This window comes from Phascolarctos cinereus, unplaced genomic scaffold (assembly GCF_003287225.1).
Source record: "Phascolarctos cinereus isolate Bilbo 61053 unplaced genomic scaffold, phaCin_HiC Scaffold_726;HRSCAF=1367, whole genome shotgun sequence".
NCBI lineage: Eukaryota > Metazoa > Chordata > Mammalia > Diprotodontia > Phascolarctidae > Phascolarctos > Phascolarctos cinereus.
Genome location: NW_027556098.1, coordinates 58,082,147 through 58,099,728, shown reverse-complemented (window position 1 = coordinate 58,099,728; position 17,582 = coordinate 58,082,147). Strand labels below are relative to the sequence as shown.

General features: G+C 35.7%; 1 protein-coding gene across 1 annotated transcript in view; it reads left to right on the top strand.

The window, feature by feature from the left end:
- The window catches only part of MAOA (monoamine oxidase A), a 90,376-nt gene that overhangs the window by 61,933 nt on the left and 10,861 nt on the right, over positions 1-17,582 (top strand). The window contains 7 exon segments of the mRNA XM_020995885.2: positions 2,096-2,200; positions 2,733-2,824; positions 5,843-5,984; positions 8,665-8,814; positions 9,155-9,314; positions 9,997-10,093; positions 12,501-12,554. Of these exon segments, the coding sequence (XP_020851544.1) occupies positions 2,096-2,200; positions 2,733-2,824; positions 5,843-5,984; positions 8,665-8,814; positions 9,155-9,314; positions 9,997-10,093; positions 12,501-12,554 (800 nt within the window).

Sequence of the window (17,582 nt, the reverse complement as noted above, 5' to 3'; positions counted from 1 at the left end):
AATTCATTGAAAAGATAATAATTTTTCTGCTCTTTCAAGGTGAATTAGATATATTATAATTTTTATTAGTTTTTATTATTTGGTCATTAATATGTTGAACTTATTTACTGCATTGTATGTGAAATATGGACTCAATCTCGTTTTTCTGTTTATAATTTTCAACAACAATTATTGGCACTCTTCCTCAAAGTTTATAATCTTCAATTTATGAACTACTAGTGTATTACATAACTTTGGTTCTAATTGTGAATTTTTGGTTCTGTTCCATTCATCTCTTTTCTGTTTTATCTATATATTTTAATAAGTTAATGCCTTATGTAAAGTTAATTTTTAAAACTCTGTATCTTGTATATATTTAAATATGTCCATATTATTTCTTCCATTAAAATGTAAGCCATTTGATGATTTTGCTTTTGTTTTTGTATGTTCAATGCTTAGCACAGTGAATAGCACATAACAGACTTTTAATAAATTATTGTTAAATATAGTTATAAATATAGTATAGTTAAAATAGTTAATAAAACCAGATCATCTAAATTAATAATTAATACCCTTCTTTGGGATAAGACATTCTTTTCTAAGTATAATTTTCCTTGGCGTTATTATAACCACTTGTTCAGGCATATATATTTTGTTATCAATTTATCTAATTATCTAATAAATATATAATTATCTAATGAAATATAATAGATTAGGATTCTTTAAAATTATATATGCGTTCCTGCACATATGTATATATTATAATTTAAAATACATGAATGGAATAAATATGTATGTACATGTATAGAGCTATCCATACACATATATACAAATATATGTATATAAATTGAGTAATACTGCCATCTTTACTCTATTAGCTCATCCTGACCATGGTATTAAATAGTTCTCCTGTTATTTAGTTTTACCCTTTATTTCTGTCCAAATTGTTTTTGTAGTTGTTTTCATGTAGGTCTTATATTGGGTGCCCCAAAACCATAGTATGGACTTTAGCTAGTAAAGCTTTTGAGACACCCTGTATGTTTCTTAATAGGTTAATGGCCAAGTATTTGATACATTTTACCATTATACACGGTATTTTGAAATCCATTCTCTTAATTATTTAGACAGTGGGAATAATTTTTAAGATCAAGAGCTTATTGAGCAAAGAAAAATATAAATAGATATCCGCAGTGCTGCTTAAGAGTCAAAGATAAGAAAAACTTAAGATGTTACAAGTAAAAATCATTTGGCTTTCCATCATGGAAGAAGTCACTGTCTGTGCTGCTTATATTTTTGTAATATTATTTTGTGTGTATGGGTTTTTTTCCCCCTGCCAACTAGATTATAAACTCCTGAAGATCAGACACTTACTGCTTTATATACCCTATAGTACAATATTGGCTTGGGGAATAAACATTGATTAGTATAAAGTGTGTTTGACAAAATTAATAAAATGTATTTTATTTTAGTGAAAAAACATTTTCTAAAAAAAAGGTTAAAAAAGTAGCTTATAGGTGACCTCACCTCCCATTATCTAATGTAATGTGGTACTAACTGTAATGCTCAGTGTATAGTAGCTACTTCATAAATAATTGCTAATTTATTTTTCCACATTTTTAACATATTGATACCTTCCCATTCCTACTCTGGCTACAGAATGAAAGCTAAAATCACAGTATTAGATATTAACTTACAGTATTTTATGTCCTTTATGGTTTGGAGGCTGCTTCTCCTCCATGTATCATTTCACCCTGACCTAAATTAAATCTGGACAGAAATTTGAAGTTTTTTTTTTTTAAACTCAGGATAAATATTAATTTCCAGGTGCTAGTAGATGTTTTACTTATGCACAGGTAAGAATATATTAAAGTATTCTTTTCTCATAGCATAAGAATAGCTAACTTGATATCATCTGTTATCAATCTAGTGAAATTTTATTTGTCTTCTTGAAAATTTGCAGACTGTATACATGTGGTGACATATGTCGTTATTCTCATTGATTTATCTACCTATTGGCTACTGATGGTTACAGTTGTTTCTGTGGTTGTTATAATTACCAAATCTTAATTCAAAGCCTTGTATAATCTAATTTATTTTCCTAACTTTTATGTTAAAGGGAAAATCTACAGCCTTCCGGGGAGCTTTTCCTCCAGTGTGGAATCCCATAGCATATCTGGATTACAACAATCTGTGGAGGACAATAGATCACATGGGGAAGGAGGTATGTTGGGTGTGAAGCTTCCATAAGAGGCTTATTGAGTAATTATATACTTTATTATAGCCTCTCCAGTTATATTAAATAACTTTGAGTAATCACTTCCTATTAGGACCTTTGGCTCCAACATATAGTGGAAAGGTACTGGCTCTGGACTCAGAGTACCTGGGTTCAAATTCTACCACCTTTGAATCAGAGGAATCCCACCTTTATGATTTTTGACAAGGCTTATTAACCTCTCCTGCATCTTAATTTCCTAATCTATACAATTAAGGGGGCTTAGGCTAGATAGATCCATGATTCTCATCTATGAACTGGCAAAGAAGTGTATACATTTTTTTTTCATAAGTTAACCACAGATAATGTGTGAATTGAAATTCACTTCTCCATATTCACATATTCCCTATGTTAATTTACTGTGTGGTAGAATTTCCTGTGTAACTGGGCCATTAAGAAAGGCTCTCTATTTAGAATTCAGCATTGCTCTGCAGAGGAGCATGGATATGGTCTCTAAGTATTGTATATGTTTTCCTTTCAGATTCCTTCTGAGGCTCCCTGGCAGGCACCTCATGCTGAAGAATGGGACAGGATGACCATGAAGGAGCTCATTGAAAAAATCTGCTGGACAAAGTAGACCTCATTTAATTTTGGAATTCCTTTTTTATTCCCTACCTCCTTTTAGCCACTGCCTATGGTGATTTCCTTGCTAATTTAGGAGAAAGTAAAAAAAAAACACTCACTCTCCTGATAAGTAGCAACCTTAAGGGAACTGTTCTTGCACTTAGATCAGGGATATCCTTATCCTCTTCTAAGCCATGGATCCTTTTGGAAGTTTGGTGAACAGTATGAGCTCCTTCTCAGAAAAATATTTCTAAATGTATAAAATTAAATATTTAGAGTTACAAAGGAAAATAATTATAATATAGTTATCAGAAGTTTAAAAAAATCTATGATGAAAGTAGGATTTTTTTTAATAAGGTGGAGTTGTCCAGTAGTATAAAAAAGGTTATCACTTTTTCAGTGCTACCGAAGTAGTATAGGAATGGCTAAGAAATATGTACCATATTGTTATTGTAGAAAATGGCAGTCACCATTGGGCTGCGTTAGTGTATCCTTGGGTATGCACACAAAGCAAGTTTTTTCAAGAGAGGGCATTTCATTAGTCAAGAAAACCTGGATTCAAAGCCAGCCTGAAAAATTTAATAGCTATGCAGCCCAAGTCTAGTCACTTAACTTTTCTCAGCTTTGATTTTTGTCATCTGTAACATGAACATAATAGTAGTGATCCAATTCATGGGTTGTTGTAAGAATCAAATAAGATACCGTCATGTCAAGTACTTTACAAACATAAAGTGCTAGTGGTGTTGAGTCATGTTAGTTGTGTCCAGCTCTTCATAACCTCATTTGAGGTTTTGTTGGGAAAGATAATGGAGTGTTCTGTCATTTCCTTCTCTAGTTCATTTTACAGATAAGGAAAGTGTCATAAGCAGGGTTAAGTGACTTGTCCAAGGTCACACAGCCAGTAAGTATCTAGGTCTGATTTGGACTCAGGTCGTCCTGACTCCAGGTCTGTGCCACCTACCTGTGAAAGTTCTGTGGTAGATGTGAACTATTGTTATTATGAGTCCAACATGGGATAGACACATCTTTGTATAATTCTTCCTTATGCATATTATCCTCAGTCTCTTTAAATCAGTTGGTGAAGACATGTGCAGAACATTGGAAGTTTCTTTATTATCTTTATTATCACCACTTTATTATCCTGTCACCTCACTCATATCAAACCAAACTTACCCTGGTATTCTGGTTTCACTGGAGTGAGGACAAAGAGCCAGGTACCCAAAGTAAAGAAGAATCCAGGTCCTGCCTGGATTATGTGTGCTGTTACCCTTGGCTACAGCAGTAGTTGCCTGCCTCTGACTAATAGTGCATTGGGGCCACAATTAAAGTAAAAAATTTAAATACCAGTTGCTTTAAAGTGCCACTTACTAAGGTAAATGTTTATGCTTTAGGCAAAGACTGATGCTAAAATTAGAAAAGGTTATAAATGTGTGTTATCATTATTATTATTACTCATTAGACAGCCAGCCTTAATGAGATCTTCTCTGTCATTCTTTCTCTGTTCATAAATAAAATTATAAAGTAGACATGAGCCTATTCTGCCCATGCAACTTTAAACCTGAAGGATGCTGGACAAAAATCCATGGCTTAAACAGCATCCTGATTTTCCTGGAAGGAATTACATAATTATATACCAAAATTACAGTACAGTTCACTAAATTGGATTGCTTTAGGGGAAGATCAGGCTAAGATAGTGACACATGTGAGTTGTAGCATATTTTCAAAAATATATAGTTTTATGACTTTCACCTCTATATAGTAAAACAAACTAATGGCTAAGGCAATATTGCCAAGTGAAGATTATTTGGCTTTAATGAATTCCTAGGGATCATTTCTAATGAGCTCATTTTGTAAGGTGTACAGATAGTTGCTACTTATTGCTTAGAAGTAGTTTCTACCTACCTCACAGAGTTGTTGTAAAGGAAGTACTTCTAAACCTGAAGTCACTATAGGAATATGAGCTGTTATTGTTCTCTGAAGGAGGTTGTACTTTTAAAGGCCCTCTTTATGTGTCCAGAGAGAAGGTGCTTTTAGTATTGGGGTTGGGGTTATCTAAGATTAATGGTCCATGAGTTCTTGTTTGTCCTTCCCCAAGTATGTGGTATACCCCTTTATAAGAAATGCTTGGTCAGAATGCAGTGAAAATCAGCTTGTCTTTGTTTGAAGGCAAAACCCATAATAAAGATATCAAATAAGATTTAGAGAGAACAGGAAATTCCCAAGGGTAAGCAATGGCACTTTGCCAGGCAGTTATGAAGTAGGGCAGGGGAGGAAGTGAAGAAAAGATAAACTTTGGGAGGTCCCAGGAAAACAGCAAAAGCTGATTAATGAGCCAGACAGGACTTAAATTGATCATGGTTATATTCAGTTTGGTGTTGCAGTTATACTTGCAATTTGTTGACTTCTGACACTGTCTCGTATCTGCACCCTGGGACCCCTTTACCCTGAAGAGCTCTAAAGCTCCCCAGCATCATGTTCATATCACCAAACTGGGATAGTGGGTTGTATGAATTATGAGATTTTATTTGAAATTTCTACTTCTGTACTGTAATATGACCCATGAACTTGCCTTTTGTCTAGAAACAATGTACAGCTATGGGATTCCCAGAGTTTTGGCTTTGTAAACAAATAGGGATTATAATAAACTTTATTTTGTAAATTAAGGACTTGGGGGAAATCTTTAATTGCAAATATGTCTATATTAGACATTTTCTTCCTTGTAAGCCATGATCTGTAGGCTGTTAGCAAGAATGTTGAATGTTTAGGTTACTATAATATCAGAGCATATGAGGAAAAGCCAAAGATTTTCTGAAAGTGGGTCAGACTTTGTTCCACTCCTACATCGAAACCCCCGCCTCCCCAGGTCCAACAAAGACATTAGGGGAAAATAAGAAGATAGGTGTTTTAGTGGTGATAGAAATGTCCACTGAAATAAACAAGAATAGATGGTTAATGATATGTAAAGGATCATAGCTTATTGCATGTATGTGAACATGTGTTTGGCCTTTGTTGTCTTTCCTTTGGCAGAACTGCCAGGCAATTTGCTTTTCTTTTTGTGAATATCAACGTTACGTCTGAACCTCATGAAATCTCTGCCCTCTGGTTCCTGTGGTATGTGAAGCAGTGTGGAGGCACAACTAGAATATTTTCTATCAGCAATGGGGGCCAGGTATGCAATGTATTTGTTTTAACCATACTTGTGGTTATAGTCTAGCTTTGTGACAAACTGACAGTGATGTCTTAATAACTGTCTTAATAGTTTGGGGAGTGAGTAAATGTCAACTTGAAAATTCTAGTATGAGCTCTTTTTTTAAAAAAGTCATTTCTTATTTTCATTCTTCTCATTCCTGAAAAGAAAGATTTAAAAGTTGGAAGATCTCTTTTTCCCCTTTGAGATCAACCTCTTAGAAGTTAGAGAGATGTACCTTAGTCAGCCTAGCTTTGCTTAATTCCAGAATGTATTTTCTCTCATTCCTTTATAAAGAGGTATTATAAGAACTTGGTCTTGAAGCCAGGAGAACCTGAATTCAAATCCTGCCTCTGACACATCTTGGCTGTGTTACCCTGAGCAAATTGTTTAATCTCTCAGTGCTCAAGACAACTCTCTAAGACTCTAAGATGTAGAGAAGATCCCAACCTCAATGGTATAAGACTTTCCTCACCTGGAAGCCCAGAGTACCAAATAATATCATTATCTCTTTTACAGCCTGCTATGGTGTTTTCCTTAGTAACTTAAAGGAAAGATGTGAATTAAAACAGAGTCTTTAATTTCCTAGTCAAATAACTCATGCCATCCATTAATACATATACATATATATAAATAAACCTTTTGGGTATGTATTTATATTTTCAGCCTCTACAACTGTTGGCACAGCCAGGAAGTATGTATCTGATAGTCATCTAAAATATTTTTAAGCCTCTTAGCATAATGATCCTGTTTTAATTTTGTGTCTATTTGAAGTTAAATATTCAGTTTCTTCTACAAAATAGATTATGACCGAAGTGTGGTCTTCCCTCACTGGGAACTTTTTCTATGAACTCTATAGATTAGTGTGGGTACTAGGATACCAGTGTTTACGCTACAAGTCTTTTCCAGACTTTGTGGGTGGAAGCTTGCAAGTGGCCCCCAATCTCAAGTTTATAACTAGTTGGAAACGATGAAGCCATGTGAAATTATTTCATCCTTATGTGGTCAAAAAACTATTGTATTTTTTTTAACCAGTAAAGCCAACAACTCACATCAGGACAAGCAAGACAGTTTAATAATGTCTTCATAGATGTGGTTTGGAGAAGTAAAACAGTAGTGATCACAACTAGCCTTTTGATTTTGAGTCAGCATCCTGAGTTCAAATGCTCCATGTGATGTTGACTTATCCTTTCCCTAGATTTTCCATTTGAGGTTCTGTCCAAGTGTAATAAATATAATGATTCTGCTTTTGCTGGGCCTGAAATTAGAAAGATTCATCTTTCTGAGTTCAAACCCAGCCTCAGACACTGTGTCATTTAACTCTGCCTCATTTTCATCATCTATAAAATGAGCTGGAGAAGAAAATGGCAAACCACCCCTGTATCTTTGCCAAGAAAATCCCAAATAGGTTTGCAAAGAGTTGGACATGACTGAAGACTGAACAACAACAGCTTTGATACTAGGTGATTATAACTTCATTGGCTTTTCAAAATCAGTCCTATTGGTTTCCTTAATTCTCACTAAAAGAATTTAATTTTGTGTATTTGTTATATTTAGCTATTTTTTTTGTGATAGCAAGAGGTAATGATTAAAATAGATAGATCCTAAATTAGACCCCTTAGTAGCTGCAAGTCACTTAACTTCTCAGTTTCCTCATCTAAAAATGGGGATGATATTTTTCTTTAAATATTTTTTATGGGGGCAGCTAGGTGGCGATAGAGAATCGGCCCTGAAGTCAGGAGGACCTGAGTTCAAATGTGGCCTCAGACCAAACCCTTGATACTTAACTAGCTGTGTGACCCTGGGCAAGTCACTTAACCCCAATTGCCTTTAAAAAATTTTTTTGAATAAATATTTTTTATGTTGGGCAATTGTGTACTGAAAAGGTTCTTTCTGTAAGCTGTTAATGGTTTTTCATTGTTTTAAGTCATACAAATGATGGTAATTCAAGTATTTGTCAAAAGAGGCATGAGAGAGGGAACAAACATATATTAAGTACCTACTGAATGCCAGGCATTTTGCTAAGTGCTTTACAAATCTGATTTGGTCCTCACAGCTCTTGAGAGGTAGGTGCTATTATCCCTGTTTTACAGTTGAGAAAATTGAAACAGACAAGGTTAAGTGATTTGCCCAGGGACACACAGCCAGTATATCTCTGAGGTCAGATTTGAACTTATGTCTTCCTGAGTCCATCTATCACTTAGCCCTTGCCTCCCTGCAAATAATGCTAATTCAGGAATCTGTTGGAAAAGGATACATTTTCTATCCAGATGAGTCACTCAGACAACTAATTGTGATTAAAGACATAAAACATTAAAAAAGTTCATTTCATTGACATGGGCACTCCCCCATACCTATACCTTAGTAGATGGTTTTCATGAGTAATTATAGCTAAATACATTCATCCTTTGGTAGCCACTTTTCTGGTGATATACTTCTCTGAAAAATCCTTTAGTCATAGAGGTTATACCAGTAGAACATGAGCTCTGAGAGGTACTTACACAAACCAAAGTATGATTGTTGACTTTTTTATGATTTAGGTATATGCTACATAGTCCTCCTGTTATATCCATTATTGATATCATTGAGCAGGGTTTTTATATGTGTGTTTTTGGCTTTTTTTCCTTCCATTTTTTTTTCCTATCCCTCTCTCCTCTCTTAGGAAAGGAAGTTTATTGGAGGTTCTGGTCAAGTTAGTGAAAAGATCATGGAACTTCTTGGAGAACGAGTAAAGCTGGAGAAGGCTGTATCCTATATTGATCAGTCGGGTCAAAATGTTGTTGTGGAAACGACAAACCATGACATATACGAGGTAATTTCATTCAGCCAAAAGGAACATATTTAATGGGTGATATATCTGATGTAGCTTTTAAATAATTGTAAGAAGCTTTCTATCTTTGCTTTTCTTTGCTTATTTAAACATCTTTACAACTCTCACTACTATTTGATTAACACTGGTTTGTACCTTTTTCATCATTTCCATTAGTCCCTGTGGTTACTCTTTCTTGTTTATGTTTTGCTTTCCCCTGGTGATCTTATTTTAGATGTTGGTACTTAACTGTTCAGTGTCATTGAAAATGTAAAATATTGTGTTTACACCTTTATCAAAAGACTGAAGTCATAGTTAAGTTGATGCCATATGTGTGTTTTAGTGCAGATATGTAATTATTGCCATCCCTCCAATCTTGACTTGCAAGATCCACTTCCGACCAGAACTTCCATCAGAGAGAATCCAGTTAATCCAGCGTCTTCCAATGGGGGCCATCATTAAAACTGTGATGTATTACAAGGAAGCCTTTTGGAAGAAGAAGAGTAGGTTGCTCTTATTCATATACAATTTATAATAAATTGAGGGACCACATTGTGCCAAAAGCCAATGTATACATTGGACATAATGTTAAAAAAAAGAAAGAAACCCAACTAATTGAAATGAAGAACCAGATTTCTTTGCACCCCTTGATTTCATGAAGTGATCCTAGTAATAGCTACAGTGCCCTACATGCATACAAGAGTTACTTAATAAATGTTTTCTGAATAAATTGAAGTGAACTGAATTATAAGATAAATTGTCCATTGTCCCAGTCCTGACGTGTCATCAGTCTTTTCAAGACCAATAAAAAAAAAGTGGCCTTGTTTTTAGCCTAGTATTTATACCTGAAATAGAGAGATTTCCTGATATAGTTTTCTTCCTTTACTTTTACCAGTAGATCCTCATGGAGAATGCACTAGTGATCTGTAACCATGAGATGATTCATGGCAAATATTAGATAGGAATATTTCTGAACAAGGAGACAAAATATTTTTCCCTCTTTAGACAGAATTTTCCCTTGAAGTCAAGTGTTTGTACTTAAGAAAGAATAAGTTGCAGGTTTAAGAATACTTATGTTCAGAGTTTGCCATGTCTTTAGCAAACTGTGTTTGTGTGTAATTATTCAGGACAATGTCCATCTCTAGTAATTTGTCATCATCTTGTTTTACTTTTCTTTCCAATAAGATTACTGTGGCTGTGTACTCATTGAAGATGATGATTCTCCAATTTCAATCACTTTAGATGACTGTAAGCCAGATGGATCTTTACCTGCCATAATGGGGTAATCAAGAATTTTAAAATGCTTTATTCTTAGAATTAGAAAACTTTGTTGGGAAGTTATATTTGTTACAAAGCATAATTAATACAAAGCTCGGTTTGCAAGTGAAAACTTAGGACTTAAGAATTACTTCATTTCAATTCAGCAAACATTTATTAAGTGCATACTACAAGCTAGGCACTGTGCTAGGCCCTGGCGACACAAAGACAAAACTGAACTATATTCAAAGTAGATTTATCCAGAGTAATTTGTTGAGGGAGAACACTAACAACTGGGGGCAGGAAATAGATCAGAAAAGGTCTTATACATTGTAGGAGGTGGCATTTGAGATGAATTTTGAGTGGAGTTCGAGATTCCTAGAAAGGCAGAGGAGGGATTGAGAGGATTTCAGGGATGAAGGCAGAAGATGGAGTGTCACGTATGAGCAAGAATAAGTACGCCGGCTTGGCTGGACGACTCTGCATAGTGCACGCAGGGGAGTGCTGTAGAGTCAGTCAGAAAAGATAGGTTAGAACTCAATTATAAAGGACATTGAATTCCAAATGGGAGTTTCTCTTTGATCCTGGAGGAAATAGGGAGCCTGTTCCAGACATGCAGCAGGCAGTTGGTAATGTGGAACTGGTTCTCAGGTGGCAGACCAAGACTGAATATGTAGATCTGGGAGTCATCTGCATAGAGATGCTAATTGAACCCACCATGGGAGCTTATGAGGTCATGAAGTGAGAAAGTATAGAAAGAAAAGAGTACACCCAGGATGCAGCCTTGGGAAACATCCACAATTAGTGAGCCTGACATGGATGTAAATCAAAGAAAGGAGATCAAGAAGGAGTCATCAGACAAGCAAGAGGAAGGACCAGGAGGTAACAGCATCACAAAAATGTGACAAGAAGAAACTATTCAGAAGTTTAGGATGATCCACACTGTCATGTGCTTCAGAGAGGTCAAGTAGGACAAATATTGAGAAAAGGCTATTTGGCTATAAAGAGACTAATCACTGTCACATGCAGAGGGCAGCATCAGTTGAGTGGCAGGGTCAAAAGCTACACTACAGAGGACTTAGAAGAGTGGGAAAGGAGGGGAAGTAAAGGCATTTAGATTGGATCTTTCGATCATTCAAGAATCGGGGTAGAGGACCTTTTCACATAAAGTAATCAATCTTAGGGATTTCTAGCTAAAAGCAAGGAAATTAGGACTCATTATTTTCCTATCTTTCCTACTTGTTATTGCACCTATATCTTCCACTGATATTGATTCTTGGGTAGTTGCCCAGTAGAGGGGGTGGGGAATATCTGTCCTTCTTCCTGCACTTGAGTGTATGTAGCACAACTCAGTGTACAGCAGCTCCAGACTAGGGACTCTAGTATGAGGAGGCAGGGAAACCGTAAGTCAAGCTGGGAAATGATAGTTCTCCTCATAGTACTATGGAGCCTCTATCATTTCCCTTGTTTCAGGCTTTCAGAGGTTCATTTTTCTGTATACTAAAAGTATTTATGTATTAGGGGCCTTCTTATGCCTATCATATAATCAGGGCCAGTTCTTCTACATCAGCCAAATGATCCTTCAGGTATCAAGGGGTTTAGTTTTCATTTGTTTGTTTTTGCCTAGATTCAACCTAGAAGGGTAGGGTCACTAGGGTCACTGCAGTTACATAGGGTAGAATTGGGTTTGGAAATTCAAAGACAAAAGCCTTGTGGGCTTTAAGAGCCTTTTCCTTAGCTGACTTCTGGTTCTGCTGTTTACTATTGTGGTTTGACCTTGGACAAGTCACTAACGACTCTAGACCTAAATTCCTCAAATCTAAAATGAAGGGGTTAGACTTGGTGACTATTTATAGAGTCCCTTCCGGTTCTGAACTGATGATCCTGCTTTGCATCATAGTGGTCTAATTCCTGAGTGTCCCAAGACTTCCACAAAATAATGAAGAGTGAAATGAGCACAACCAAGAGAACACTGTATACACTAACAGCAGTATTGTTTTAAGAACAGCTTTGAGCAAATCAGTCATTTTGGCTATTATAAATACCCAAATTAACTATAAAGGGATGTATGAAGAAAGATGCTGTCTGCATCCAGAGAAAGAACTGATAAGTAGAAGTATGTATAGAGTAATTTTATGTATACATATATACATATATACATACATATACATACATACACACATGCCTATTTGTGTCTAATGGTAGCCATCTCTAGGGCAAGGGAGTGGGGGAAGGAGGAAAGAATGGGGAAAAAAGAAATTTACATGATAATTTTATTATATATTTAAAAGGAATATCAAGTTGTACATTAAAGATTTGCAGTTTCATGTACAATCATCTTTTTTATTATACTGTGTTATAGAAATGCTTGTTTTAGCCCATAAATTAAAAATTAAATAAGTACATAAATAAATAACTTTTTTTCTCATCAGGTTTATCCTTGCCAGGAAGACTCATCAACTTGCCGCCGTTAGTAAAGAGCTAAGGTAAGAGTTAAATTTGAAAAAAAAACTATTAAAACAAGGCATTGCTTGTAATCTGTTGTTTAGATCTGTGATTTCGATATCATAAGGAACCCCCATTCAGATAACTCCCTCTAATCACACAAATCAGCAACTGTTCTATAATTTAGAGTAGTGGGAAGTTCTGCGTAACCCGCTAAGTAAGGAGGAATTAGGTGCATGTCCTTCCTCTGACAAACACTGGTTATGTGACTGAACAAGTCACGTATTAAAATGTCAGCTTCATTTTAAGTGGGCTAGTTTGGAGGGTTCCCATGGAAAGAGTAATGAGTGAATTATGGACTTACTCCTCTTGAAGGAGACTACCTTAGAAATCATCTAATGGAAACTTCTTTTTTAAAGTATAGAAACCTCTTCTACTGTAGACTGTAAGGGTGAGAGGTAGAGTAATGTAGGGGAACTTAAAATGGAACTTGGATTCTTATCTATTCCAGATATTCAGTTGTTATGGGAAAAACATCTCATTCTTAGCCTCAATTTCATCATTTCTAAAATGGCGATAGTAATACTTATACTACTTACCTCAAAGAATTGTGAGAAAAGTACTTTGTAACCACTTATGTGCTACAGAAACATGCTTTGCAATGTGTATTTTGGGGGGCAGCTAGGTGGCACAGTGGATAGAGCACCAGCCCTAGAGTCAGGAGGACCTGGATTCATATCTGGCCTCAGACATTACTAGCTGTGTGACCTTGGGCAAGTCACTTAACTCCAGTTGCCTAATATAGATAGATAGATAGAGAGATAGAGAGATAGAGAGATAGATAGATAGATAGATAGATAGATAGATAGATAGATAGATATAGATAGATAGATAGATAGATAATGTGTATTTTTGTAAGCAAGTACACCCATAGGCATTCAAACCTTTATGGATATCTAGTCATAAATATTACTGATTGTTGTTGTCATCATTGTTCATTCATTTCAATTGTGTCCTGTTCCCCTTGACCTATTTGGGGTTTTCTTGGCAAAGATACTGGAATGACTTGCCATTTTCTTCTCCAGTTCATTTTACAAAGGAGGAAACCAAGTAAAACAGGGTTAAAGGACTTGCCCAGGGTCACACAGCTAGCAAGTGTCTGAGGCCAGATTTGAACTCAGGAAGATGAGTCTTCCTGACTCCAGGTCCAGCTTTTAATCCAGTTTGCCAACTAGCTGTTCATTTACAACTGATTATCATATAGCAGTTATAACCTTTATATCTAAAGCCATACATTAACTTTGAAAGCATAGATAAGATTTGTCCAAGTGAGGAAAAAGTTGATTTCGAAAGTTTCAAAATGATAATAGCATAATTTTGAAGAGAACTGATAGAAATGAAAGTGTCTAGTTTAACTTTGATTTGAAATTATCATGATAAACACAGTTCTACAAGAGGCTTTGGAAAATACTTGCAACAGGTAAAGGCTTTTAGAAAGTTGCTTTAATAAGGTTGAAAAACAATGAAAAGCTGTAGTAGTTCCCTTTTAGGCACAGAGTTGTTTTTTACTTAGCTTAAGTCAGAGTTCTGATGGTGTAAATGGCTCTAATATAAATGATTCTCTAAACTTAAGCAGTTTCTAGAAGATTAACACATTGCAAATGATTTTTGCAAATGTAAGCCAAACTAATTAATTCATTAAATCAAATATAATAAATAATTAATTAAATCCACAGATACTTTCAATTAGAAAGTTAGTTCTTTTGTAACAAAAATGTCTTAAATAATTTAGGACAGAACATTCTCAGTGTTTTACCTTATTAAGGTAAAAACAACAGACTTTAAAACTTAAAGCTGCAAATAACTTTTGAAAAAGAAATCAATGTACCTACAGTTTCTTGAGGCACATGTCTGACCATGTCACTTCCCTACTCAAAATCTCCAGTAGCTCCCTATTAGGATATAAATGCCTCTGTTTCCCAACCTGGCCCCAGCCTACCATTCTGATCTTATTGTACATTACTTTCTTTATATACACTTCAATTTAGTAAATTTGGCCTTCTTACAGTTCAGTGCAAATGGGTCTCCATTTCCAAACTCTCTGTCTTGGCATTGACTTTCCTCTGTACCTGGGATATAATCCTTCCTCACTGCCACCTTAGAAAATCTTTGTTTCCTTCAGTGCTGCAGCTTTAACCTGAGGAGTGATATTGTCTGGCAGCTGAGTAGAGCAGGGGTGATGAACCTACGGCCTGAAGACCACATGTGGCCTTTTCTAGGTCCTTAAGTATGGCGTTCTGACTGAATCCAAATTTTACAGAATGAATCAGTCAGAAGGCCACGCTTAAGGACCTAGAAGGCCACATGTAGCCTTAAGGCTTCAGGTTCCCCAGCCCTGGTATAGAGAATATATTGGAGAGGGGAGAGACTAGAAGCATGATGGGGAAGATTGAGAACTCTGTAATCTCAATTTTCTTCAGATTCATGTGGTGAACCTTCATAGCTGCCACTTTTAAGAAGTATCTCTAAATTTAGTGATCAAAAAAGCATTGCTTTTTTTTAGTGGAGAGAACAGGGTCCCTTTGGAAAAGAGACTGGTGTAACCCCAGTGAGGGATCAGGGCCGGCTTCCCAGAGGAAGTGGTAGCTGAGCTAAGGATGGCAAGGATTCTCAGTGGCAGAGATGAAGAAAGGCACACTGTAGTTATGGGGGAATAGACTGTGCACACAGCTAGGAAATGGAATGTTACATTCAGGAAACATCTGCTATTCTTTTTCTCTCTCCCTTAGAATTAAATAAATGTGTACTTTACACATGGATGGTGGTAGACATATGGTTAAGTTTTCACAATATGCCTGTACTTTTCAAATGTTCATAAGATGCCTAGGATTCTAGAATATAACCCTTAAAACTTTAAATAAACTTCACTGACTAAAGAAGGTTTAGTTGCACAGGGGCATCTAGTCAGTGTCTAAAATATTTTGTATTATTCTTGTGGGCATATCTACCCTGCAAACAAACTTCTTTTCCTGTCTTGACCTTAAACCTAGGCATCAGTCAATAAATAAATATTTATTAATGTGCCAAGCATAATAGTTTACTTGTGTATTCATATTAAAATTATTAGCATATGACCTCCATGAAGGTAGAGACTTATATTATTAATTTCATCTGCCCTAGTACCTTACTTATTGGTCTTCAAATTATAATCCCATAATAAATTTTTGTCCAGTTGAATTGGGCAAATCATTTAATCTCTATGTGGTTTATATTTCTCATTTTTTAAAAAAAGGAAAAATGATGGGATTGTTCTAGAGAGTTTCCTTAAGTCCTTTCTTGCTTGAATGCCCTGTGATTCTGACTTTTTCTGAGCACTGAGAACGTTTTATACTCAGAACATTTTTATGATTTATGTTTGAGGTAATTATTTTTAGAGCTTCCTTCTCTTCATTATGAGAAGAGAGAAGGAGCAGAATTGGTACTGTAGTTTCATGATTTTTGACTTGTGAAATTAACCATTTAACAGCTAGGTCCCTGAAGGAACAAATTTTGACTCTCCTGTGATCTCAAATCCCTGCCTAAGGTTGTATGCCATTTCTTAAGGATTCTTTCTCTCTCTGTCTCTCTCTCCCCCTCATTCCTTAAATCTTCCATAATAAACTGTTGGAGCTACCTTTTGTGTCCCATAATTCTAAATCCTGCTCCTAGATGAACATTCTTTGGAATAGAAGCAGCAACACATGAATTGAGTATTGGGTAAATTGACCCACGGATGATATGTCCTTTAATAAGTTACTATAACTTGGGGATATTTGAAAGTGGTGTATATCACCATTCTTTGAAGTTGATGTCTTGAAGTGTACTCATCTTCTTCCCCAAAACATCCCCTTGTCAGAAGACAAATATTTTCTGTTTTAGTCCCCATACAAGAGAAATATCTCACTAGGTTATTTTAGGTACTTTGTGGCCAAGCCAGAGTTTGGGGAATGGGGGCAACTCTAGTTTCATTGGAGATGATATACTGTTGTAACATCCCCATAGCCCCAGACAGACAAAACCAGTGGAACTCATAGAACCCATTCCTTTTTGGTACATACAAACTTATGCCCTGGATGTCCCACCATGCAAATTGAACCCCAGGGGAGCAACAAAAATTCACAATAGATGTAGGACCCAGGAATCCAAGATAATCCAAGGAGCTGCAACAGCATACTGATCCAGAGAAAGAGAGCAACTTATTCTTTATTATTGAGGTAATTAAAAGATTCAGTACTTGGCATTCAATACCCCAAGCTGTAGCTAAACTGTGGGTATGGAATTTAGATACTAATCTGTAGTATTTATTCAAACAAAGACTGAAGAGATATCATCAAAGTCTGCAAAATCCCTTAAGAATGTATGTGGTCTTCTTCACATAACATTAAGGTTCTCAAAGTAAGTGATAGTCCTCAAAATCTTAACGTGGTATTTATAAGACAAATAATAAGCTATTCTTTGTTATTTAGCATCTATTAAGATTATGGAAACTGGGACCCCTAGAGGTAGTCTAGGTTGAAAATATAAATAGGCTTAAAAATAATTAAATTAATTTATGATAGATCCATAATGGCTTCTAAAGGGAATCTAGAGAAAATGGAGGTATGATCTTTAACATCTTGAAATTGTATCATAGCAATTGGCTATGACCCTGAACAAACTTTTTCTTGGTATGTACCTCACTGTCTGAAACAGAATCCTAGACAATGGGTTAGAGCATTGGTATGCCTGAGTCTGGTATTTCTTCTGCATTCTTTCAAATACTAATTAAGCCTTATCTATTTATTATTTCAGACAGAGTATAGGATTTTGGGAGATAATCTTATTATAATATATAGCACCTCAAAAACTTGTAGGAATTATAACTCCTTGTCCAGAAAAGTGACTTAGAAATCAGTGCCTGAACTTTTCTCCTGGTTCTCTCTACTGTCTAAATTAAGTCATGCTTTGCAGGTTGTTATTGAAGTAGGCATTACAGAAAGAAGATGCTGAAGGCCTAGGCAGCATCAAATTGAATATAAAAATTGGCATTA